Genomic DNA, 26,925 nt, shown 5'->3' on the forward strand with positions numbered 1-26,925 from the left:
GAAGGTTCAACACTTGTGCAAATTGCAGAGGAGAAAACAAACTGATGGGCTGTTTTCCCTTTTCCTCCTGCCTCCTTGGTCCCCAAAGAGGATTCACAGCTGCAAAGGAACAAATACAGACACTGGAGCTTTTGATCTCTTCTTTTCTCTTCTTTTCTCTTCTTTTCTCTTCTCTTCTCTTCTCTTCTCTTCTCTTCTCTTCTCTTCTCTTCTCTTCTCTTCTCTTCTCTTCTCCTCTCCCCCTTCCTCCCTTTCCTTTTCCCCCTCCCTCCCTTGCCTATCTTTCCTCTCCTTACCCCCCTTTTTTCTTCTCTGCTCCTCTCCCTCCCTCTAATCTCTTGGTCCTCTCTCCCCCTGTCCCCTTTAAGACCTTCCAAGATGGGTACACCATTCTGCTTCTGGAGTTGAAGTGGCATTCGTGTGGGGGAGGGGAGTAACTGCTTTTATTAGCTCCAGAAAATGGCCAGTGCTCAGTCTTAACTAGGAATTAATTACATATAATCACTCAGTAAACTTTCTTCAGTGTTTTTCTAATTGTAGAGCAAGAACATTGCAGAAACGCTGCAGCCAAGTCTAGTTACTTTTATAACCAATGCTCAAAGATTTGAGTCAGAAAGACAGCATGAGGTCCCTTGGATTATAAATTAGGGGTGAAAACAATAGCTTTTCCCTCTTTCTTCTAGAGAGCCAGAGCATCAAGTCTTAAAGAAAAGGTTGTGTGTGTGTGTGTGTGTGGTGTCATTTTAGAAGTCTGGGTGCTGCTAACCCTGGAGGCAAGGTATGTTTGGCAAGTCCATCCTAGTCAAATGTGTCACCTCTTTTGTTTCTGTTTGCTTTCTTTCCCCTTCTGGCTCCTCTGGCCGAGGCACGGTTGCCAGCCCGTGGATCTCTTTGCCTCTGTTTGACCCTGAGAAGAAAGACACATTCGAGGGGCCCCTCTCCATGGCCGAGATGTAAAGGGCAGCCGTGGTTTTAGAAGCCTTCATAGTTCTTCAAATGCAAAAGCAACTCAGGAGTCACCCTTGGCCTCAGGTTGCTGGGCTCTGGCTGCCCTTCCCCCACCTCGGGTTCTGCTTTCCTTCCAGACAAACAGGGAGGCCCTGCCAGCTCTGCAGCCAGCATGCTGCCAGGCCAACCCTTCCTACCCGGATCACCTACCTACAGGCCGGCTCCCAGCCAGCGGCCTGGCCTTGCCCAGCTCAGCCTTGGGCATGGTGCCCTCCTTTCTCCCTAGGAGCTGAAAAGCTGTCACCTTGAAACTCCCTGCTCCCAGTGCCGGAGGAATTCTGCAGCTCCCAGACCTTAGCAGTCAGTGACATCGGCCACATTATTAATAGTTCGGCCTGTGAAGGGAGCTTTACAAAAATGCATTGTAACCTCCCAGGCTCTGTGGTGGGAAGTGGATGAAAACCTCATTTGTGGACTTGAGTTACTCCTGTGTAGACCTGAGGGTCTGTCCTTGATGATCCCTGTCCTCAGGGGTGGCTGCTGTATTTGGTGATGGCAAACTGTAGGCTCACAGCCTTTCTGGGTTTTCACCTTGGCCTCAGCCAGAGGTGCAGCCCTGTAGCTTTGCTGTCTTAGATGCCTGCTGTTCTGGGAGCTTTCATTTCACCTGGAGAAGTGATGTGGAGCTGTGCTGCTCTGGACTCAGAAGGGCACGGGCTTCCTCCCCCTGCAGCCTGCTCTCTAGGACAGAGCTGCGTGCAGAGACACCTGTCTGTTCTCACATTATGCCAGGGGGCTGCGTAATTCCTAACCTTCCACCCACCTCAGTCCAGGGCAAGGGGGCCCCAGCACATTCTCCCGAGGAAGGCTGAACGCCTGAAAGGGAATGCTTTTCCTTAGGAACCTGTGACTTCACTAACTCCCCGCCACTGCAGTTTGTTGGGTTTTTTTTTTTTTTTCTTCCTTCTTTTTTTTTTTTTTTTTCTTCTTCTTCTTCAAACGTTGGATTGTTGGTGTCCTTTGGTGGAGCGTTTCCTAGTTCTGATGTTCATGAAGGCGGCTTTGGAACTAGCAGGGCTCCCTAAACCATGAGCTCAGCTATTGAACAAACTGCTACCATTTTAGCTCCAATACAGGAGTGAGGCACTGTTGCCAGCCGCCATTTTAAGAACCCTGCATAAATAGCTTAGCTCCGATGACTGCCCGTTTTAGGTGAGTGATTACAGAAAGCGCTTTGCTAACCACCCCCCCTCCCCCAATTAAAGAAAATTATTTGCAGATTCAGAGGCGCATGCTTGGTTTTGTTTTGTTGTTGTCCTCTTCCTCCCCCCCCCCTACATTTGGATGCTGACGGTTGTGACATGGGAGGAGGATGGTGTGTGCCCTGGGTATTAAGTGTTTCTTACAGCCTGGACCCTTTTGGTATTTTGAATGAAAGTAAAAACCTGCTAGGAGAAGCGCTTTGGACCGGTGCACGATTCCCGAATTGCTGTGTGATGTTCTTCTGACTGGGGCAGCCAGGTCTTCTGCATGCTGGTTCTATGTTCTAGCTGGCTTACAGATTGTTGTAAAAGTCAGGCAGTCGGGGCACTTGGGAAAAGAAGGATCTGCCTATTGTATATCCGCCCAGGCTCTTCCCCCACCCTGTCAAATAGCTAGGCTTTGCCTTTTTCTCTCTCTCCTTTGCAAGTGTTGGAGGGGTGAGAATGCCTGGGAATTACGGACCAGCCCTGAGCCCTCAGAATTAATAATCAGAAGGGTTAAGGCTTCCTGGAAGGACAGGAGTGCGTATGCAACTTTTAATTGCTCCCTTTTTTTCCCCTTCAGTGCATGCAGGTTTAGAAACCCAGATTTCTTGCTCAGGGAATGAATATGTGGGAGTCTTACTCTTTTTGGGAAAGGGGAAGAGATGGACTTGATTGTGTTTGCAGGTGCTGTTTCTTATTTCGGGTGCCTGAAATGTGGCCGTTTGTGGATCCACCAGTAAGTGACTTGGGTAAATAGGAGCCTAAGTGCTGATGGCCGCGTGTATACAATGCAACTAGTTGATACATTTTTCTTTTCCTATTGGCTTATTTTTACCCTGTCCTTTATGTATCCATTCACCCCATCAGACCTTTACAAAAATAGAAATGTCAGTTTGAAAATAGGACTTATTCCTTTGTTGATTGAAATGATGAGGGTTGCTGGATTCTAGTAGCCGTGGAAGAGGGGGATGCTGTGTATGCTAAGACTTTTAACGTGTCAATGGCAAAAGTTCAAAGTATTTTCTCCAGCTGCAGTTTTCTTTCTAAAGATTGTTACTCGGCTGCCCGCCCCCACCTCCACCCCACAGTCTTCAAACAGCTATTAAACTGAATTGCCCAAGATCTGTGGGGCATTTAGAAAGGCACAGATCCTTCTCATCAGCACTTCTCATGTTTGTAGTTCTCCCTTCCCAGTGATACACCAGTGCTAAACACTGAAGAAAAAAAAAAGAAAAGAAAAGAGAGAAAAAAGAAAAAGAAACCCGAAATTGTAGGTAAAAGGAAGTCTCTCAGATGTGGCTATTCGAAATGACTGATTTTGTATTTTGGGCTTTGCTTTTGTAAATGAAGTGTTGTTTTTTTTTTCTTCTTCTTCTTCTTCTTCTTCTTCTTCTAAATTCACAGACACTGCAATGTCAATTTAGTCAGATACAAGCTGTGCACTTGTGCGTGCGTGCATGTGTGTGAGCGCGCATGTAGTTGTATGGGTGGGGGTTGCCTTTGAAGGGATAGGCTGCTGTTGTGTTAAAAAAAAAAAAGATTTTCTTCAATTGTGCTGGAAATCCTAGGCTCAAAACTTGTGGTGCTAGCGTTAAAGTGAGGCGGCTGGCGAGCACTTGTGAATGCTTGGGAAGATAAAACAGCTTACCCCCCACTTCTGTTTCAGAATTGATTATCTTAAACTCAGCAGCTAGCAGCCACCCCGAAACTACTTTGCATTTTCTTAGCTTCTCAGCTGCATTCCTGCCTGAAGTATTCAGCCCCTCTGGGCTCTTACAAGCCACATAATTGTTCTCTTCAGTGCAGGCCTCCTCCTTGATCAATATACCTTTGAATGTTTCCATCACAGCAGAAATCCTTCAAGTGGGTTTTTTTTTTTTTTTTTTGGGTGGGGGGAGAGGGTCGTTGCTCTGTGAATCTCAAATGTCTCTCCCCTCTGGACCATTTTAGTTGGAGCACACAGATTGGCTTTGTCCCCCAATCATTCAAAATATGGGTGGGACGCATTTCCCATACTTCATGCTAGGGAAGGGAACATTACTCTGGTTGCTAGAAAGATCAAGGTTCTGGGTTGTTCTTTTGACGTTAACCATCTCCCCCATCTCTGATGACTGCAAGAACCATCCCTCCAGCAGCACAGGGACAGATAATGAGCCCCTGTTCCAGGCTGTGTTTCTGAGCTGGCAATGTGCTTCCCTTGAAGCTGGGGTAGAAAGTGCACCTTCCATGTTTTGTTCCATGTTGGTGACATGCCCAGGGCTGGCAAGCTGCTTCCTTTTGAGGAGGATCACCTGTGAAGACGTGTCAGTATTTCTTTGGTGGTTTGTGTCATTGGTCTGGCTACAGATGCTGACTAAATGGAATTCTTACCATGGTGCCATATCAGAAAGTTAAGTGTCTTAACACTCAAATTCAAACCCAAACTACCTCCCTCTCTTTTCTCTCTTGGGGCTAGTTAAAGTCGGAGGACTCCGAGCTCCTGCCCTGAGCAAGAATCATTTCATTTTCTGCCTAGTTCCTGTCTTGAATTCTGCCCTCCCAACACACCTGGAACTCTCCCAAACAGGACTCCATCTTAGCCGGAGCTCCTAGGCTCAAGGCTGCCTTTTTGGACCCATCCTTTGCCTTTTCACTGATACAGGACTGTCTTCTTCACTGTCTTCCTATCTTGCCTTCGAGCCTTCCCAATGGAAAATTTCAGCCACATCAGTTGGTGATGTGTCCCTTTCTTCTTGCTGAACCATGATCTGCTGGGAGTGTACCTAAGCAATCTCCCCAAAGCAGCATCCTGGAATGCTTGGAACATTCTAGCACTTCAGATCACGCACACCTATCAGAGCAGATCTGCTTTTCCTTCTGTTTGGCTTATGAAGTGTTAGGCTGGGAGTGGGGGTTAGGTCTGAAAGGGCCTGCTCTGTTGAATCTGTGTTTCTGCAGGAAGGCAGGGAAGGTTCTGGATGACAGACCTTCCTAGCCAAGGAGGCCTGCCTTTCTCTTTTCTTATCCCAACTCTCCACTCAGCCTGTGTCTTTTTAAATAATTCTTCCTCATTCCACTGTCTGTGCTGGAGTGTAATTAGTCACAGTTCAGAAGGAAGCCATGCCTGCTGGGGTTGAGGCTTCCCAGTGACCCCAGGGTCCTGATTCCTGGGATGAAGGGTGCTTAAGTCTGGCCATGTTTTTCTGCTTTGTAATTTAACCAGTATGTTTTTTTTTTTTTCTTCTTCTTCTTCTTCTTCGTGTTCCTGCCTCATTGGGGGGAGCTGTTAGGTTCAGGATGGGGAGGCCTGGTAGAATTCTAAGTTAGGGATTCTGTGTACCACGAGAAAGGCCTCTCTCACCTGGGTTTTTAGGATAGAAGCCGGTAGGTTGTGCTTCTGTTTATAAACTAAAAACATGTCTCTCACAATCTCTTAATGAATGGTCTGACAATTGAAATATGAATTTAACTTTTTAAAGAAGTATTTTTAGTATTCCACTGATTTAAAGAAGCCCTTTAGCATCTTCACACGTGGTTGAAATCAGCTGTGCTCTCTCCTTCCTTCCCAGACGGACGGTCTTGAGAGAAGGCGAGTTTGCTCTCTCATTCCCCAGCAGCTGCCCCCACAGAGGCCATTTGCAGCCTACCTAAACATACATAATTTGTTCTATTTCAGCTTGGCTGAAGAGGAAATAAAAACTGAACAGGAGGTGGTAGAGGGAATGGATATCTCTACTCGCTCCAAAGGTGAGTAAAAAAAAAAAATCTCAGATTATCTACTCAGTTCGTGAGGAGAGGGGGATTTCTTTTGTTGTTTGAGAGATGTGAAATGTGGCTCTCTCTCACTGCCGGCTGTGACACCCGTTGCACTGTGGGGTCCTTTGATGGATGGACCTAATTTCTGGAGACATTGTTCGGTTGGTCTTCCTTCCCCGCTGTGTCTGTATAGGTGTGGGTGCTGACTGGCCCAGAGTTGCCCTGTGGTAAATTTTGGGTGTGTGTCTGGGCAGAAGGTGCCCACTTGCCTCTCTCCAGAGTGATGCGAGTATTACAGGAGTCTAAATGTGGCTTTCTGCATAAGCCACTGAGGTCTGCAGCTGATTTTAACAACAGGCCTCTGGGCAGTCCCTGGAGCGGCCTGGAGTGGGCTGGCCACATTGGAAAATGGTGGTCTTGGTTAGCAATAACAAGGGATTGAGGAGGCCAGTGCCTGCATTCAGAGCAAACTGTGGTGTCTGTTCTGTTTGCTGGGAGCCTGCGGTAGGCTGGGCCTGCCTTGTTGCTCAGTGAGAGTTTGTGGGGCACCCCAAAGGGAGCACTTGCCTGTGCCTTGGGTGCTCTTAACAGCAGCTCAGTGGAATACTGTCACGTATTCGCCTTAATAAGCCTAACTGCTGTGCTGTTCTGGTCCTTCGCTGCAGCTCCCTGCTCTGTTTGGGAGGTGGGAGGGGCTGCAGGGAGGGCTGTTATAGACCCTTCCTAGAGGAGGATTTCATCTGGCCAGGATGTCAGAATGTGACTTCTTAAAGGCACCTAAAAGAAAAGAGAACATTTTGGTGCTAAGAAAGAAAAAAGAAAGAAAGAAAAAAAGAAAGAAAGAAAGAAAGAAAGAAAGAAAGAAAGAAAGAAAGAAAGAAAGAAAAAGGGACAGCTTATTATTTTGGGTCCAACTCAGGGTCAGATGGTCACGCAGAGCTGGCAGGGAGGAGGAGGCAAAGCTCACTGCCTTTGCTGTCCCCTGCGAAGCCCGGGGAGCTGGAGCAGGGGGTGTCTTTCCACCAGAGCCTTTGGAGACAGTTGACCATGACCAAGGGAGCCCCTTCAGGGTGGACTGATGAGGCATGTGGCCTGGTGACACAATCCAGAGTATAGAGGATGAGGGAGAGTAGAGAGAGGTCCTGGCTGGTGGCTGTTTGGTCTTCATTTTTGTCTGTCTTCTGTGTCCTTCCCTTTCTTTTTCTTTTCGGAGATAGGGTCTCACTATCCAGGCCTGGCTGGCCTAGAACTTATTACTCTGTGGATCCTGTCGGCTTTGAACTCACAGAAATCCACCTGCCTCTGTCTCCTGAGTGCTGGGGTTAAAGGTTTGCACTGCTGCTCATGCCTGGCTCCTTTTGTTATAGGTAAACTCAGGTATGAAATGGTTTTCTATCTCAGGCTCCTCCTACCTTGAGCTGAGTGGCAGTGATACTGGTGTGTTTGAAGGCTGGAGGGGGCCATCATGGGCCTTCTAGTATTGAGCCTGTCTAATCCCCTTCTGAAGTGGGAGGTGTCCAACTCTGTAGACAAGGACACTGAGTCTCTGATGGGTGGTAAGTGGGTAGAGTGGGCTGTGCTGAGACTTCCTCATTCCTGGACCCCTTGATAGGCAAAGTAAAACTACCCTTTCAGAAGGTCCGAAGTCATGGGCCACCAACTTGGGAATGTCCCCAGGGACATTTGGGGCTTTTGGTGGGTGCAGCCTGCCTTGCCCGCTGTGGAGATCTTTTCTGTCATTATACATCAAGAAACTGCCTAGTTCATAACTATAGGTAGTTTCCCCCCTGCCTAACACTTGCCACCTCCTCATGACCAGTGTCCATTCACCTTTGCCCAGGGCACTGAGGACCATTCTGTTGGGTTTCGAGGATGGCTCAGTTGGTTAAGTGCTTGCCAAGGCCCTAAGTCAAGTCTCCAGAAGACATCTAAAAAGCCGGTCTTGAATCCCTGCTTTATATGATGTGAGACCTAGTCTGGAAAAAAATCACCGTGGGTGGACAGGACCTGAGGAAGAACTCCTGGGGTTGACCTCTGGCCTCCACACGTGTGCACAGGCACCCACCTTCAGTCCCGTTTATCTTCCCAGTGCTTCTAGTTCCTTCCACTCACTTCTTAACATCCTCATGCTTATCTTAACCCTGAAGTCGCTGCGACCTGCCTCTCTTTGTCTCTTTTGCCCTGTGACACCCATTCACCCGGTACCAACTGTTGCCAACTTCATTCCCTGCGTCCTCGTGTTTGTCCTGGGAGTTTGGCCTTCTGTCTATCTGGAACATACTGTCCTGGGCCCTGGCAGCCTGCACCTTCCTTATCACACAGATTCATCGAAGGTGTTGCTAGAAATGCTTTTTTGGGTGCTGGTTCTGAAAGAGCAATCCTGCCATTTTGAGTTGTTTTAAAAATAAGCTCATTTTAAGAGTTTTAGATTTCAAGACTCCTGTAGCCCCCATGCCTCCTCCCCACCCCTCCACACCCCTCCTGTTACTGTCCTCTTTGGCATAGCTAGCTAGATGTTCTGGATTCGCCAAACTAAAGCCCACACTGGGTTCAGATGTCCTCAGTTTTCCTGGCAAAGTCCCCATTTCTCTTCCAGAATGCTATTTATTGTGATACTACATGGCATTGTCCCCATAGTTTCTCAGAACTTTATGATGACCTTGACATTTTCCAAATTGTACTCCTGAAACGTTTTTTTGTTTTTGTTTTGTTTGACAGAGACTCTTAGTAGTGTATGCTGGATTTAAACTTGCTGTGTAGTCAAGGAGGGTCTGCCTGAGTGCTGGGGTTACAGGCGTGATCCACCGTGCAGGAATTTTGTGGCACTGGGGATGGGACCTGGGGCTTGTTAAGGCTGGGCAAGCACTCTGCTGACTGAGCTGCCCCACACTACATTCTTGGAAAGGAAATCACTGAGCCACATCCCAGGAGCAGGGGATTATGTCCCTCTTCCATCCTCCAAGGCCCAGTGTGACTACATTAGAATTCCGTACAGTGGAGATGTCGTGTCTGTCTTTCTGTCTTCCTTAAAAAATAAATAAATAAATAAATAAAAGGTCTTTAAAAAAAAAAAAGTTTAATATTTATTTATTTAAAAAAATTTCTGTATATGGGTGTTGGGTGTTTTGCTTGCGTATATGCCTGCGTGCCATATGCATGCGTGGTGCCCATGGAGACGAAAAGAGGGTGTTGGGTCCCCTGGAACTGGAGTTATGGGTGGTTGTGAGTCATGTGGGTGCTGGGAAATGAACCTAGGTCATCTGGAGGAGCCAGTGCTTGTAACTGCTGAGCCTTCTCCTCCAGCTCTCTCTGCCATGTGCTTCTCTGTTCCTTTATAGTATTATGGACCCAAGGCTCATTCTTGTCCTCTTGGGGTTATGCGTTGCTACTTACTACAAATTGCTTCCACTGGGCTGCTGGGAGCGCTTTGCGTTGGCTCTGGGTGTCCCTGGGCTAGCAGTCTTGGGCTGTGTCTGTTTATGACTGTTTATGTTCTGGCTCGTCGTGTCTGTGCTCCCCTTCAGGCCATCTTTGGGACAGTGGTATTAGAAACAGAGACCCAATTGTGCTAGCGTGCCCGTTGATGTTGGGGCGCCTGCGTCTAGGTTCTCTGAGTTAGCCGAGACACAGAGGTGTGACCTCACCCTTACTGCTCCTGTCTGTGCATTTTCATGCACCTGCCTTTCTGTGTCTGCTGGGGCTAGACATAAATGCTTCGTACGCTTGTCTCCAAAGACATACTTGTTTTGAAAAATTGTGTGCCTGTATACACACACATGCATTCGCTGCTGGACAGATGTGGAAGTCAGAAGACAACTTGCTGGAGTCCGCTCTTTGTACCGTGTAGGACCCTGGGATCAGACTCAGACCTCCAATTTTGGTGGCAAGCACCTCTACCCGCAGAGCCGCTCGCCCCCCTTTTGTGTTAGCTGTGTGGGCCACTTCTGGCCTTTCCATCCTCTCCATCTCAGCATCAAGAAAGCTGGCTCCCCGGCTTGCCTTTTGTGTACCGTTTTGGAGTGCTTTGTGTACAGTGAAGAACTGCTAACGCAAGGGTGCATTCAGTAGGACCACGACCCACTCAAGATAGTGGGGGATGGAGAGATGGCCCAGTGGTTGAGGTATGCGTTTGTCGCTTGTCCAGAGAACCTGAATTTGGTTCCCAGCACCCATGGCTCACAGCTGCCTATAGCTTCAGCTGTTCGGGATCCAACATCCTTCTGCTGGGCAACACACACACACACACACACACACACACACACACACACACACACACACACGAAAAAAAAGATAATGGAATACCTCTAGCTATCTGTAAGTTTCCTCTATCATTATGTCCATAAAACATTTTCACTAGACCGTGTGGTCACCAGGCCCCTGCTATATGCCTGTCTCCATACCCCCCTCCTCCACCCCCCCTGCTCTGGGGTTATACACTGACATTCCTGGGTGTGGTGCTTTTCACAGGATGCCAAGCTGTTGCAGTGGACACTTTAGTCACTGACCCCAGTGGGCAATTGCATAGATTTGGGGGTGGGATGGGGAGGGTGGGCTCACGGTTGGCTTTCAACTTATTATGCAGGTGAGGGTGACCTTGAACCTCTGATCCTCCTGCATCTACCTCCCAAGTGCTGGGATGGCAAGGTTCCTCCTGTCACTGTGTACCAAGCCCACGCTTTTATGTGCTGTTAAGAGATGTGGGGCAAGCAGTCTATACAGCCATGGCCTGCACAGAGCTTTTAAACCAGCCCAGAGAGCCAGGCCACCTGGTTGCCGCTTGCTCCCACCAGGGCTGAGTTATAGTTTAGGGCTCAGTTTTCCCTAAATGGGGTGGGAAAGTTCGGGTGAGTTTTGCTCACATCCAGTGCTCAGAATGGTGTGAACATGAGAGTACTCTCCCTCCCCCCAAAGGCTTCCATGATTAGAGACTGTAGAGAAGACAGGGAGTTCTTCCTCTCTGTGTTTTGTTTTCACTCCAGCCAGCTTGGTAAACTGTATAGGGTAGCCCAGGGCATACTGGGAACCAGGAAGTGTGTGTGTGCCTGTGTTCCTCCATTACACAGTGGCTCAGCCTGATGCTCTCTGCACTGTTCAGAGTGATTGGAGGCTCTGGCTTTGTTCAGAATCAAGGGGAGTGCCCCCCTTGTTTCCCAGCCCTTTGGTGGTCTTCCTTGTGGGGAGGGGCCTGCTTTGGCTGCTGCTGTTTTGAGGGCATCTTTCTCTTAAAATATTTATTTATTTATTCTAAATTACATGTATGTCTGTGTTTGGTATGAGCAAGTAAATGTGGGTACCGGGTAGACCAGGAGAGTGTTTCAGACCCCTGGCTCTGGAGTTGGAGGTGCTCGTGGTGCTGGGAATTGAACTCAGGTTCTCTGCAAGAGCAGTATGTGTGTGCTCTTAGCTGCTGAGCCATCGCATCATTATTAGTTACGATTGTTGTTATTATTTTGACACAGGGTCTCCCTCTGGAGATCAGGATGGCCTTGAACTGCCTCCCAAGCACTGGTGTTAAAGGCTTGTGCCGCCACATGAGGCTTGCATTTGCTTTTATGAGACAGTCTCTTATGACCCAAGCTAACCTTGAGCTTACTGCAGTGCAGGCTGGCCTGGAACTGTTTCCAAGGGCAGGGATGACAGCCCCACCACACCCTGAATCAGGGCATTCTTCTGACACAGTTACCTGAGTGTCACTCATATTTTACAGCCAGAGCTTTGATCCCAGGGCACTGAGATTCATAGAGGTGAAGTCTGGGTAGCCAAGATGTGACGTGACGTTTGTGATGTGTTGGGACAAGGCTTACCCTTCTTTCAACCGCATTTATTTCAGAAGTCTATGGTGTGGTGATCCAGGCTGTGAACACGAATTGTCCTTTAGGCCACTTTTTAAAAATAAATTTATCTATCTATCTATCTATCTATCTATCTATCTATCTAGTGGTTCTCAGTGTTTATTGTTTCAGTCCCCTAAAGATAGAATCCTGCCCTAAAAACAAACAAACAACCAAAAAGAAGTAATTGATTAATTGGAGAGTGAGGGGGGGAAGGAAGAGAGAGGTGCACACGCATATATCTGGGTTCTCTCTTTCTACCTGGGCGATTTGGGCAGATACAGAAGGGACTGGCAGGAAAGTGGTCAGTTGTCTCGTGGTGGCAGGAAGGCTGTGGGTTGGGTGTGGATGGCTCACTGGCCTCCTCCGGAAGAGTAGGGTACAGCATCAGTAGGGTAGAGGACGGGTGTCCTGTGTCTGCCCTTTGGCTGCTGTCTAGACACTTGGACCCACCCTCACTGTCTCCACAAGGAAGAGAAAATTCCTCAGGATATGAGGTGGGGCATCTGGAGAAGCTCAGGCTTTATTCTGGGCTTGGTGCTGGGGTTTAGGATCTGAGTGAGTGCCAGCTGTCTCTGGGGGAACTCAGAAACTCTGGTAGTAATTGGTGGAGAGGTGGCTGATGGAACCCAAGGTGTCATGCTTCCGTATCTCTCAGCCACCTCTCTGGCCCCCAACCGAAATATTTTTTTTATTGTAGTTATTTTGTTGTGTGTGTGTGTCATTTTGCCACAGTGTATGCACGGAGGCCAGAGGACATTTTGTGAGACCTGCTTCTTCAACTGTGTGGGCCCCAAAGATCGAACTCAGGCCCTCAGGATTGGCAGCAGGTCTACTGGGCCATTTCCACAGCCCAAGAACTTAATATATATCACAGGCTTTCTTTAAACTTGCCTCAGACTCCCCATTGTTAAACTTTCTGTTTTCTTGCTTTGAGCTAAAGATGTTTTTGTGTTGCCTAGGCTGGTCTTGAACTTGTGGGCCTAAGGGAGTAGCCGGGACAGCAAGCCATGTGTCAACATACTTAGCTCTTCGTGCTGTGTTTTGGAGGCAGGCTCTTACCATGCTGCCCCGATGGGCATGGAACTCAATAGTTCAGCAGGCTGATCATGGAGATCCTCCTGACTGGGCCTCCAGAGTGCTTGGATTAAAAACAAACAAACAACACCATCTCTGGTGTAGTTATTTGTTTACAGTGTATGTACGTATTCCATCGTATGTGTGGAGGTCAGAGGATAACTCTTGGGACTTGGTTTTCTCCTACCCCCTCTATGAGTCCTGAGGAGGGCCTCAGGACTCACCAAACTCAGGTTTGGTGGCGTGTGAAGGCACCCACTGAGCCACCTTACCAGACCTAACTCAGAATTCTCAAATCCTATTCAGACACCTTGTTCTCTGAATTTCAATCAGCAGCGCTCTTCCTGTGTAATCACTTATTATTAATAGGGTAGTTTCCGAGTCTATTGCTTTCTTTATATCATCCTTGGCATTTTCCAGAGCACTCACTTCTCAGGAGACAAAGCCTTCGGGCTTTCAAGATGTCAGGGTGACATTTGTGTCCGAGGGTGACAATTTGCTGAAAGCTATTCAGGCATAAATCACAAGCCCCATCTACCAGGCGTGCTGGCACAGGGAAGAGTTTGTGAGTTCCTGCCTGGTGCTGCACATGGCATTTGCATATCACCTCATCACGTCTCATCTCACTGCTTTGATTGGCGTTTTCCCATTTCACAGTCTGGGAAACTGAGGCTTTTGAGGATGAATGAAGTGGCCACGTAAGGGCGCTGGGGTCAAGTTTTGTCTTTTGCTTTCAACCTCCTAGTCACATCCCTTCAGGGCCAGCAGGGGTAACGTGATGGCTGCCAGTGTGTGGGGCTTTGTTGGTTGGGGTGGGGTTCTTCTCCCTCACTGCTCATCACCAGGAATTGGGCTCTCTGGTGATGCCTGCTGGATTGACCCACCATTTTCTTGCAATAGGAGCTCATTTATACACAGAGATATAGACCAGTTTCTTGGTGTAGACCGGTTTCTCGGATGGTGCACAGACCCAGAAAGTCACATCAAGTGGACAGAAATGGCCCAGGGCTGTCATTTTGCATTCTCTGTGCAAGACTGGTCACAGCACACTTCCTTGCAGGAGTTTGGCCCTAACTGAATGGGCCTGACAAGGCCCTGCCTCGGTGGCCAGAGACTGGGAATCTGCAGGAGTCTGACTCACGTTTCCTGGATGGAGACTCCATTTTCTGGCCGCTTGCATGTCTTGATCCTGCTGCATGCACATTTTGTGGGCAGACTAGTGGTGTGCAGCTGTGCTGTGTCTGTGTTGTGTCACCGGCACAAGGGAAATGGTCCCCTCGGAAGCTAGGCACAGATGTAGCGGAAGCCCAGCATATTAAAATCCCGAACAGTGTTGTGCTCCGTGAGACTTGCCTGGGAATGGATGTGTTTACAGAGCGGGGATGGTAGGGAATTTGCAGGTAGGGCAATTTGCTAACTACTCCCAGACCATGATCAGCACAGGCTCATTCCTCTCTCTCTCTCTCTCTCTCTCTCTCTCTCTCTCTCTTTCTCTTTCTCTCGTATGTAAATTAAGACCTTCACAAAGGGATGGACCATGAGCATGGCTGGGAGGTCAGGAACCTTCTGTCGTTTTTCAAGGGATCTCTAAGAAAACAGAGCCATCAGTACTTCTAAGCCTCGACTGTAGAAGCGCTGACGCAAAGTTTTCTCTCTAGAAACATTAGTGATTTGAACCGCCCTGACCCTGACGTCTCTGAGATCGCAGAAGTGCTAGCCCTGCTGTGTAGTGGCGAGTTTGCATGAGTGACAGAACTATCCTGTAGTCCCTCTCCTCCCTAATAAGGCCTAAATGATCCCCCCCCAAACTGAAGCCATCTGATCATGGCTTTCTCTTGGCAGGTTTGACCTGCTGTGTCCTTGTCTCATCCTCCCTGGTGTGGGGAAGGCTGGGCATGGCAGCCTGCCTTTTCCTGGCATGTTGGGGATCTGAATTTGTGTCCCCATTCTTGTTCAGCAAGGATTTTACTGACTAAGCCGTCTCCCCAGCTGATGCAGTTGATCTCTCTGGCTGACGTGGGGAAACTGCACCCTAAAAAGAACCTTCTGCTTTTTCCCTTCAAAGGCCTGAGAAGAAATGTAGCAGGTGGAGGGGCCCGTCTCAACATCTGGACCCCTCTTGCCAACCAGACGTTCCAAAAATACTTAAACATTTGAATCTCTCTTCTTAAATTTTTGAAAGCAGGAGTGGATTTCCGATTTTCAAGAATTGGGATATGTGCATGTGCACAGTGATGTATTTTGTGGCTGACCTTGAGTCTGAACTTTACTCACCTTCGTTTCCTGTGTCCCTTGCATAGCACAAAGGTCCTCAGCCAGTGTTTTCAGTTTTTTTTGTCTTGTGTTTTTTTTTTTTGGAGGCCATCTTGATGCTGCTGGGCTTACAGATGTAAGCCACCACGCCTAGCAGATGGCTCCTGTTCGGGTGGACTGTGAGCCGACACATGATAACGAGGGTGGAATTTTCTACTTAGGATCAGCACTCCAAGGTGCTCAGGTTTTGGAGCATTTCAGATCAAGTGTTTAGACTAGGGCTTCTCTGTCTGTCCTTGTTTTGCTTCAAAGGCACAGTAGATTTCTTCTTGAAAATTTTTAAAAAAAAAAATTACATTTCATGTGTTTGCTGTGTTTGAGATTTGGGGTTGAGTCTTACTGTGTTGTTCTGGTTGAACTCAAGGTTTGTGGGCTCTGTAGCCCAAACATTGAATTCCAGGTAAGCTTTGGACTTGAGATCCTACTGTCTTAAGTCTCCTGAGTACTTGGGACTACAGGCTTGTGCTACCAGGCTGGGCAAGGTATTTGGGGGTGGGCTAGGAGTTGGTGGTACTGGGGCCTTCCGCATGCTAGGCAAACACTCTATTACTGGGCTACATTCCCAGCCAAACTTTCGGGCTCATGCAATCCTCTTGCCCCAGCCTCCCAAGCAGCTGAGACTACAGGCCAGCCCACTGTGCCAGACCTCTGTCGTCTGTGAATGCCTTATTTTGTTCATCTCTTTGTTGATAGACATGAGTCATACCTGCTTATGATGCTGGCTTGAACATTCCTGTGTGGAGAGAGAGAGAGAGGGAGGGATGGTGGGAGGGAGGGAGAGAGAGAGGAAGGGCGGGTGCCTGTGTACATGTGTTTTCTGGGTGCAGACTTGAAAGTGGAATTGTGGGATATGGACTGGTAACTATGCTCAACCCAGGGCCTGTGTGTACTGGCAAACACTCCCTACCACACCGTCCCTGATTGTTTATAGATAAGCACAATCCTGAAATCCTCAGACTCTGGCCCTGGCCTGGCCTGCTTTTCTCATTGCTCTCTTAGTCTTTCTTCTCTTTCTGCTTCATTCACAGTGACCTTTCAGATCACCTTGAGAGCCATTTCTGGCTATGGGGCTTTTGTGCACATCAGCCTTTTTGTATCTCTTTTCCAGTTTTTTTTATTTTTTTATTTTAAGAATTACATTTGTTTATTTTATGTGTGCACACATGTGAAAGTCAGATAGCCAACTCATGGGAGCTATAAGTTCTCTCCTTCCACCATATGAGATGTGAAGTTGGCAAGGCTCGTGTTGGGGGGGTGGGGGGGAGGAGCAAGTACCTTTACCTACTGAGCTAACCTGCTGCTCCCCCCTCCCTGCACGCCCCAGGTTTAAGGCCTTAGTTGAGAGTGTATCCTGCCTTTTGTTGATCTGCCATGATGCCTGCTCCCTTCCATGCACAATGAACAGAACGAGCCAGACTTTGTCTGATGGCTGGAACCTCTGGCCTAGATCATGAAGGCAAAAGCAGCCTTTCGGCTAGAGAGAATGGCTTCTTCTCTAGCAAAATCTTGTGCCTGGGAGTAATTGACTAGGCTCAGATGATCTGTCCCTGAAGCGGTCAGCCTCTCCGCCGAGGTGCCCTTTGATTTGGCTCTTTCTCCTTCCCAGCTTTCACTGCTGCTGTCTCAAGTCTTTCCCGTAAGATGAGGCTCTGGAGCAGGGATTAAAGGCCTTTCCCTGGGTTGCGCCGCCCCGCAGTTCAAACTGCAGCGTGCCTGAACACTTGTCCCTCCGTTACCTGTCTTCTCGGCTGCCTGCAGGGAACCCTTCTGCCCCTGCCACCCTCTTTGTGACTCTTCCATGTTGCTCCCTGAGAACTGCCTTTTCTTTCTCTCACTGTATCCCCAGATCCCCAGGTCCTCCCACCCCTCTCCCCACCATGCTTCTAGCCTTTTGTTTACATGTACACCTGTGAGCTAGAGGCGATGTGGCTCACAGATGCTGAAACTCTGGGTCCTGGGTTCAATTCCCAACACTGTAAAACAACCCCTGCCACAAACAAAAAGAAAACAAAAAAAACCCCAAAACCGTAAACAAATCCAAATGAGCAAGCAAATTCCTGTAGGCTCCAAAGTCAAAACTGCTCTTGAAAGACCCTTTAAATTACCTACCAAAGGATCAGAATTTGATCGGAATTTGTGTGCACACTACAGAATTGAGAGTTTCCAAGCCAGATTGGAAGACTCAGTGGCAAGTCTTAGGCCTCAGGCTCTCACTGTGCCTTGGATCCGGCTGTGGAGTCCCTCAGGCACATAGGATGGGTGGGTACTTTCTCAGTGTCTGTCTGCCTGCCAGGGCCTCCAGAATGGCAGCTACTAATTATGTGTGACCGTTGGACTTACATAAGAAAGGTCATTTTTCTTTTCTCAGTAGCTCAAGCCCTGTGTCTAGTGCGTGTGGGCTAAATACGGACTTCAGTGATGGACAGCGAGGTTCGGACTGTATGCTGGGCGCCCACCATTGCTGTGGAAGGCTGTATTCCTGTGCTGTGGCCACCAGGGCCCAATAGACTGGGGAACACTGCGCTGAGGTACAGATGGAGACAGCTGGTCAGGGACTGCAGGAAATGAAGCTTCTGGTTTCTTGGTCAGACCCTCTTGGCTCTTGTTATTTGAAAAGTCATCTGGAGTGTCTTTTCCTCTTGTCTTTCCAAGTTGGCATGGGTCGATGATTTGCTGAAATTTTAAAAGCAGCACCCAACAGCCGGGCTACACAGAGAAACCCTGTCTCGAACAAAACAAAATAAAATGAAACAAAAAAAGTAGTACCCAGCTATGGATTGCATTGGGCAGACCACCGCAAGCCCAGTAACAGGGCCTCCCCTCTCTTGACCCACTCTGATCCCCTGCGGATCTTAGGTCCCTTTCAGCAGTTTCATTATGACTCTGCCTGCTAGTGACCCACCCATGGATCCCTAATCCTCACTGCAGTGTGGGGGCTGTCTTTCAAACCAGACTGGCACAGGACTAACCCCAGCATTATGAAGGTTGAGGCAGGAGGATCATGAGTTCAAAGCAAGTCAGAGCTGCATAAACCTTCATACACACACACACACACACACACACACACTTACATACATATATAATATATTCCCCCCAAAGCCGGAGAGGGGGGATTTCATTCTAGCACTTGGAAGGCAAAGGCAGGTGAATTTCTATGAATTTGAGGCTAGCCTGATCCACACAGCAAGTTCCAGCCCAGCCAGAACTATACTGTGAGACCTTGTCTCAAAACAAAACAAAAAATATTGAACCAGCCAAACACATTTTTTCAAGATTTATTTTTATTATTTTAGATTAGGTGTGTGTGTGTGGTGGGGGTGTCTTCAGGTGGGTACTCATGAGTGCAGGTACCTGTGGAGGCTAGAGGAGCCATAGCCCCTGGATCTGGAGTTGCTGTGTAGGTGCTGGGAACTGAAGCCAGGTCCTCTAGAAGGACAGCCAGTGCTCTAGCCACCGTGCTAGCTCTTCAGCCCTCTGTCTCAGGGTTTCTTTAACCCTTGTCTTCTCACTGCTCCCAGTTGGTCAGACATGCATCTGTGTGAGCCTGGCTGTGTGCCCAACACTGGGCTGCTGTGCGCGCGCGCGCGCACACACACACACACACACACACACACACACACACACACAGCTCTCATTTTGAAGGAGATGCTCTGTGTGAGCCACAGAGGGTGCCTGAGAATGCCCAGGAATGGATTCGTGCAGAACAGTGAGCATCCCTACAACTTCAGGGTTATGATGAGGAGCCTGCAGGCTGGCATGTTCTGGAAGGCGCACTGGGAGGTGACATTTGAGCCAAGCGCTGATACTAGCTGCTGTGGAGAAGATTGGGTACAGAACATTCTGGATGGACGGAGGGAGTAGCCAAGTGCAAAGAAAGCATGATGACTAAGTGACAGGGAAGAAGGAGGAGAGGAGATCATGGCCACTGCAGTTAGGGGATTGGATGAGGACAGTTGAGTGTGCCTCATCGTGGTGTGGGGTAGAGATGATGACTCTGTCTGTTGGCCTGACACTTCCTGTTGCCCAGGATGGCCTTGCATTCACGAAGATCCCTCCGCCTCAGCCTCCTGAGTGCTGGGATGAAAAGTGTGTGCCACCACTGCCCGGCTAAAGTAAGTTTGTTTATTTAGATAGGGTTTCTCTGTGTAGCCTTGGCCGTCCTGGACTGCTTTGTAGACCACTGTGCTCGCTGGGAGAATTCTTAAAGTAGCTCTTCATAAATAATAGCTGGCGAGATGGCTCAGTGGGTAAGAAGAGCACTGGCTGCTCTTACAGAGGACCTGGGTTTCATTCCCTGAACCCACATAGTGCACAACCATCTGTAACTCCAGTTCCAGGGGATCTGATGTCCTTTTCTGGCCATCGTGGCTACCAGGCATGCATGTGGTATGCAAGTCCCCACCCAGCATTATATTAATTAATTATTTTTTAAAACAGCCTTGGCCTAAAATGTGCTTACTTTGAGGAAGAAATAGAGGAATTGCTCCTTGGTTCTGCCCTCTCTCCGGCCTACATAAACAACCCCTGATCTTTCTCCTGCCTACCTTTTATCCTTCTTCCGTCAGTCTCTGAGGCATCTGGATTTACTAGGCAGTTTGTCCTCTAGGCTTCAGTTACTGTATCCATAAAATGGGCCTACTCAGAGCCTACCCTCTGGAAGAATTATAGTGATTGGAAAGAAGTTGGTATTTATCTTTGGCACAGCACCTCCCACATGGTAAACATTCAGTGACTGTTGCTACAATTGTGTGTCTCTGGCTGCACTCCTAAGAGAGTAGGGCCTTCCTTTTCCTGCTTGTCCAGACAATTTGCCCAGCAAGTGCCTTACCACTGAATTCACTGGCCACTGAGGATGGTGTCTTGACTCACAGTGGAAGTGTCTAGAAGCCAGGGCTTACAACCTCAGCAATGCCGGATATTTTGGATCCGATCCCTCTGCCTTGCTGACTTTCTTGAAGAAAGCTGCACGTATCTTATTCCTAAATGTCCTTGACCCTTTGTGACAACCAAAAATGTCTCTGGACTCTTGTCAAGTTTATCCTGAAACTCCTTTTGAGAACCACTGCCTTACGCCGCTCTGGACACCTGAGCCCTTTGAAAATGGCACCTAATTGGTGAAGTCTCTTTCCCTTACTGGCTCCTTGTACTTCATGCTGAGGCTGCAAGTGTGGCCAGCTTTGCCATGGGAGTGTTTCATACAGTCACCACAGTCCAAAGGCTGGGGAGGTGTCCTAGTGGGTAAAGTGTGTGTCACACAAGCAGGAGGGCTTGAGTTGGATTCTCAGAACTTGCCAGAGCCCTTTGTGGGAAAAGGAGGCTGTGACTGGTGTTCCTGCTGTGAGAGGGGAAGTTGGTGTGTGTGTGTGTGTGTGTGTGTGTGTGTGTGTGTGGTGACGGCCACAGGAGAACCTTGAAGCCTGGGAGCCAGGCAGCTTGACATACACAACAGCAAACAAGAGACCCAGCCTCAGACAAGTGGAAGATGAGATTTACACACACACACACACACACACACACACACACACACACACACACACACTCCTCTAGGCTGCAGACCGGGTGTGGGGGGTTTGTCCCTTCGACCCCCTGTTTTGCACTCCTGACCTATCCAAGAGGATTTCCTGCCTGCCCTTACCCGCTGGATTCCTGCGGTCCATTGTCTGGCTGCATCTCCCCGCTGCTTCCTGTGTTTGGCTGCTCTGAGCCGTGCTGCAGGGCGGTCCCTGCACCCGGAGGGCCCTACGGAGGTTAAGCGTCCCCCTGACCAGGGTAATCTGGGCTGACATTCTGCATCTAAAGTCAGCAGCCTGTCCAGAAGAGCATGGCAAGCTGCCTGGAAGCTTTCCCCTTGCTTTCTGGCATTTTCCCTGTCCACATCAGGCTGACTTTTGGAGGCTGAACCCTCCTGTGCTTGTGGGGAGTGTATGGTCTGGTTCCCAGCAGCCCCTCTTCCTTCATCTGCCCCCTTTTCTAAGGTACCTTTACCCCCCCCCCCCCCCTTTTTTTTTTTTTTGGTCTCCCAACCCACTTCTGAGCTTCAGCGGCTGAGTAGTCAGTCTTTTGTGTCTCAAAAGGCTGCAGTCCCCCACTGCAGCCTGGAAGCCACAGGCGGGGCCCAACTCCGGGGAGGGGTGAATGTGCCTGGAACCAACCTCAGAAGCTGCTCCGGAGTCAGCAGTGTTGGGAGAGCCAAAGGAAGGATGTAGCTGGGAACCCATGCTGAAGTCAGCCATAGGACTAGAGGGTCTGGGTGGGGTACAGTACCGACTCTGCCTTTCCCGCTGTTGGAAAGAGCCTGGCATTCCCCAGCCAGAGAAAGCGCCAGTGTCCTGCAGCTGAGGAGGAGGAGGAAGACCCAGGCTACAGCCACTGTTCTGGTGGTTGAGGGCTACACACAATTTGTTTTGTCCGCCTCTTTTTTCCTGGATGGTAGCGACTCCTGTCCTGCTTGGTCCTTTTGATGGTTTGTTTTTCACATATCGACTTGGTGTCTAGAGAGGACGGAGGGCACCGTGTCTGCTGGCTTCTTCTATGGCCGGAGGAGCGTCACAACGAAAGAGAGATGGAAACACTTAATAAAAAATATTAAGGACTTGTTCAAAATGCAAATCACCTCCCTTCTCCCACAGACAACCCTGTCCTCAGAACCACAGCGGTTGTGTGTGTTTGTGCACGTCTACCATAATAGATGGCTCTTGGGTGCAGTGCGTGGACCACTTCCTGCACAGCCACGCTGCTGGTGAGGGTGATGAATTAGATCCAAAGCCTGTGGACACTAGGCCACGCTCCGCCTGCCCTATTGCAAAGGTGTCCTTGTGCTGCTGGTGGCCTGGTAAGTGGTGACTCTCAGCTTGTGCTCTCTGCTTCCTCCTCCCCCTGGGAGAGGCCGCCGAGGAGCCGGAAGCAGGAATGTCTGCCGAGAGCCTGCCTCTGTCCTCTTTTGGAACGGAGGGGCCAGGCTCCCTGACCTACCAAGCTGCTTCTATGGCAGGTAAGTGCCCTCCCCCCTGTGCCATCTGACCCTCATTTGCTGCTGTGGAAGCCTCCAAGTGAAGTGACATTTTCCCCCAAGCCGAGCGTGACCTCTGTTCCTTTTCCACCCTCTTCTTGTTTCTGGGTGAGAAGCTGCTAGGCCTGCTTCCTGTAGAGGCAGACTGGCTCCAGTGCTGGCAGGCCCATACAGGCTGGTCCTGAGGCCTTGTGAGAGTGAGGGAGTTCTTGCCATGCACAAGGGCCCCCAACCTCAACAATCTTTGTTAGAGGGATGGTTTTGCCTCTGTTCCCACCCTTGCATGTTTCTTTAAAATTTATTTATTTATTTATTTTTGCCAGGAGGAAGTTCTGGGCTTTTGTGTCTTTATGATGTAATTACCCAGTGGTGATCGCCAGGGATTCCTAGGGAGGGAGGCCCTTTTGGGTACCTGCTCTCTGTCTTTGGGATTAGCTCTGGAAATGATTAACGAGGGGCCCAGCCTTGCCACTTGTGGGAGAGCAGGCCCCAGGTGGTCCTGTTTGAAGCAGGCAGAGTTGAGGCTGGTATTTCCTGGGAGTGCTGGGTCCTGGGAGCAGGCACTTGGTGCTCCAGCTGCTCCTGACCCAGAGGCCTCAGCATTGTCCATGATCTCGCCTGTGTGTGCGGAGTGATTGAAGTCACGTACAGGGCTCATTTTGCCTTCCACTTGACAGAGCCGGCGTTTTCCATTACTTTGAACCTGTGGGATTGATTTAGGACCGGGGGCTCTTTGGAAGAAAGCTTGCTGCTTTTAGACTGGGAAGTGGAGGGGGTGGGGAGGACTGAGAGGAGGAAAGAGCAGGCCTTGTTTCTTAAAAAAGAAGTGGAGAGATGACTCATCCGTCTAAGAGTCGGTGCTAGGAACTGAACCTGGATCCTCTGGAAGAGCAGCAAGTGCTTTAACCACTGAGCTATCTCTCTTACCAAAAGAGAGATCTCTCTCATCCCCCCCCCAAAAAAAAGTTGTTGATTGGCGTGGGGCCAGCCATGTGTTTTCACCTCTGTCCCATGGCTTTGCACCTGAGCACCAGTGGGCTTGCTTTCTGCATCATTAAGGAAATTCAATACCCACAAAAACACGCAGAGCCCCCAGCTTTTAAGTGGCAGCCCCCTTCCCCAGGGATAAAGGACTCCCTGTGAAATGTGTCCCTGCGAAGTCTCTGGAGTGCCTGGAGTGCTCTGACTCAGGCCCTGGGTGTGGGTGTGGGAGGTGCTTGGTACCGCAAGTTGTCAGGCCTGGGGGAGGGGGGAGGTGAGGGTGGGGTTCAGGAGTCTCAGCCTGAGGAGGTAAGAGGTTTGGCGCTCCCAGAGACTGCCTTTGAGGGAATGGCTTCATTTGGGAGACTCTTCCTGCCCCCATACCTCCACCTGCAGTTGAAAAGCAAAAACAGATGGTGAATGTTGGAGCCCTTGGACCCCAATCCATAGGCCTCCCTTCATTCCCAGATGGGGACTGTACCCTTCTGGTGCAAAGGACTTATCCCATAGTAGCCAGGAATATTGGCTTTGGAGTCACATTACTGCCTGGGTTCAAATCCTGGCTCCAACACATGGTAACAGCTGTGCCATCCTGGGCAAGTGGGAAATAAATTTGAGGTAGTTTGAATAGGTCCTCGCTTGTAGCCAAGGTTCTCTCGAAGGGAGGTGTCCCTAAAGTTAGGGGACATGCAGGAACCGCCGAGCATGATTATTTCTGGTGGCTCATAAGATGCGAGCTCTGGAAGGATTACATCACCCGCTTAGCTCTTAATGCCCGGGCGACCTCTTACTGAGCCTTCAGGGAAATATCACAAAGAGGGGAAGCTTCTGGTGCCTGCTCCACTCCAGGCTGTGTTCCCGAGTCACTCCGCCATCTCCTCCAAGGCAGGCCTGCTCCCTTGCCCGTGTTAACACATTCAGAGCCAGACTTAATTTGTCGAGGTGGATTGGCGGCAGGGGGTTGGTGCAGGGCCAGGGTAGTGGAATCGTGCTAGTCTAGGAAAGGTGGAGGGAAAAAAAAAATTAAAACAAACCAAACCAAAACAAAGCCCTCTCAGATGCAAGGTGAACCATTTCTCATTGAGATAGCGGGTGGTGGGTGTTTATCATTATTCCAGATTTATAGATGAGATATGTATGCTTAGCAATGTACTCTCCTCGGGATCAGATCGTTAGAGGAGTGAATATCTGACTCAGCTTTCTGGAAGAGGTCCTTATGGTGACTTCATTACCAGGAGGACAGCTGGGTTTCTTTCCAGCATTGTACAGCCACCAGATGCTGGGTTCCCGATGGAGTGGGAGACATTTAAGCCGTGGGGCTGACCTGCCGTTTGGTTTTCTGAAGCGTGATAAATTCAGCGGTATCTCCTAATTTTTCTTGCTAAGAGTCTTTGTGGAAAGCCTTATTCGGACACTGCTGAGGTTGTAGCTCATGGATACGGAGGCTGATCAGGGAGAGTCACTTTGATTGTAACAGCAACTACAGTTAAGGTGATTTGAGACAGATTCTAACTGTGTAGCCCTGGTTGGTTGGAACTCATGTATAGACCAGGTTAGCCTTGAACTCAGAGATCTGCCTCTCCCTACCTTTGAGCGCTGGGATTAAAGGTGTGCACCACCACGCCCAGTTTGAAGGTTTTGTGTTGTCCTGAGACAAGGTTTGGAACACTCAGACCCAGTCAGCTGTGGAACAGACCCATATTCTCAGTGTCCCCTTTCGTTTCCTAGTAGGCTGAAGCAAAACTCCATTGTCAGAAATAGGTTGCTTACAAGTATATTGCTTTCCTGGTGATCTTCCCCCTCCCCATGAAAATATTTTAAAGTTCAAAGAAAGATTATTTTACAATTCTCCTGCTTGGTAGACACCTCCCTGTCATTTAGTTCTGTGTGTGAACACTTGCACAGTCTCGGAATACAGGTTAGGCTACCCCAAACTCCATGTTCCGACGTAGAAGCAGTTTCAGGTGTGTGTGTGTGTGTGTGTGTGTGTGTGTTAAATAGTTTTTCAGAACAGAGAGAGTCATAAATGGAGGCAATTTAGAAGATATTGGTGGGTACAGCCGAGAGGCCGTACAGAGGGATGGGGGAAGCTTTTCTGAGGGCCTCAGCTGCTCTCTGATGACATTCTTCACTCTGAGGTTGGTCGAAGCTGGTGGTGCCATGTTAATAGATTGCAAAAGGTTTTTAATCTACCAGTCATCACCTGGCGTCAGTTATGACAAAGTGAAATGGTGTGAAATGGCCCAGGGTAAGACAGGTCCGTCTGTGGGCCTGCACCATTCCAACCTGCAGTTCCAACCAGTCTGTCTCTACGCACAGAGCTTCTTTTAGAGACTCTTGCTCACATGGACCCCAGTGAGCAGCCCAAGAGCTGGTACACAGGGAACAGCCCCTGGAGCTGATTTTGCTCCTTCTACCCTGTGGATCCACGGATGGAACTCAGGTTTTTCTGCTTGGCAGCAAGTGCCTTTATTTGGCCCCAACTCTGTTGTCTTTAGGACATCTCAGTGAAGGTGAAGTTGGCTCCCCTTCCGCCCCAATCCTGGAAACTGTGTGGGTGTGTGGGTGTGTGGGTGTGTATGGAGTGGTGGCGTGTCTTTCCTGGATATCCGAGGTGTTCAGGTGGAGCCGGGCACGGATTCCTGGCTCCCATTTCTCTCTTTCCCACAGTGCAGATGAATCCCTGGAAGGCAAAGAGCCTTGCTCGGCAGCCTTTCCATGTAATTGTGGACTTTCATAGTAGCCCAACCCAGGGATTTCATATATGTGTGGGTCTCAGACCCCCCCCCCCCCAAGCATGTGTGTACCTCTAATTTACAGATCCCAGAGAATCCTAAGGGCTGCTTATTCTGTGGGTTCCAGGTGAGGCCCAACAATTTGCCTTTTTCTGGGGGGTGGGGTTGCACTTTCTAAGGTGCTGCTCATCATAAGAACTATAGCCCCCTCTGGGGTTCTGAGCAGGAAGGATCACAGGCTGCCAAAGTCTGAGCTTAGCACAGCACAGGAGTCTGTGCTGCTCTGGGCCTCGGCGTGCTATACCCTTTCCTGATGGGCTGTTTTGTTGTTGCAGGCCTCGGGGTCCCTCAGTGGAGTTGAGTTTGGCTGAGAGCTGAAGCTGGGCTAAGACACTCTGAGACACCCTAGATTCTGCCCCTTGTTTCCCATTGGCAAATTTTCTCCCAGCCTAACCGCTAGCAGAGATTTTCTAAGTATGGCCTTTGCTTGGTCAGTTCCTGGTTTGGACTGGCCGAAGGGTTCTTTCTTTTGAGCCATTTCGTGAGAGCCCCCCACTCACCCTCTCTGACACCTGGTAGTGGGGCGTATTAGATAGATCTGTAGAGAACACACCTCCAAATGCCTTCCTGAGGATTTGCAGCCCACAACGGGCCAGCCTCCCACTTTATCCATCTGTGACTTCTATCTGGAGTCCCCCTGCCCCCCATTACTCATTATTGCCTTTTGCCTGCACCTGCTGCTTTTCATGTGAAATTGAGCCTTCTAAATCTCTTTCATTTCCCCTACTTTGATAAAGTCATCCGGGTACATGATTAATACAGTACACCGGGGTATATGCTGAAAAATAATCCCTTCCCACAGGCACTCCTCCTGAGACACCCACCCATCCCCCACTTGGAGCCTGGCTGGACTCTGGTGCTCACCTTGGAGTGTTCTAGATGTTTACATACAGGATTGCATCCTTTTGGGGAGGGGTGTGTTGGCCTCCTGACGGCACTGGGTGTGTTTTTGTAATTGGACCCAGGCTGGAGCCTGGGACACGGACAGC

At 49.3% G+C, this 26,925-nt stretch overlaps 1 protein-coding gene across 18 annotated transcripts in view; it reads left to right on the forward strand.

The window, feature by feature from the left end:
- Zmynd8 (zinc finger MYND-type containing 8) overlaps positions 1-26,925 on the forward strand; it is a 94,616-nt gene that overhangs the window by 3,331 nt on the left and 64,360 nt on the right. For 9 of the 18 annotated variants that reach the window (XM_055595887.1, XM_055595893.1, XM_055595895.1 and 6 more), the window contains one exon: positions 5,851-5,921. In XM_055595887.1, the coding sequence (XP_055451862.1) occupies positions 5,851-5,921 (71 nt within the window). Of the gene's footprint in view, positions 1-1,994; positions 2,161-3,296; positions 3,466-5,850; positions 5,922-22,035; positions 22,143-26,925 lie in introns of those variants that run through there. The other 9 variants (XM_055595886.1, XM_055595891.1, XM_055595902.1 and 6 more) reach the window with 8 other exon arrangements.

Source organism: Psammomys obesus, unplaced genomic scaffold (genome assembly GCF_907164565.1).
Source record: "Psammomys obesus unplaced genomic scaffold, mPsaObe1.curated_primary_1811, whole genome shotgun sequence".
Lineage (NCBI taxonomy): Eukaryota > Metazoa > Chordata > Mammalia > Rodentia > Muridae > Psammomys > Psammomys obesus.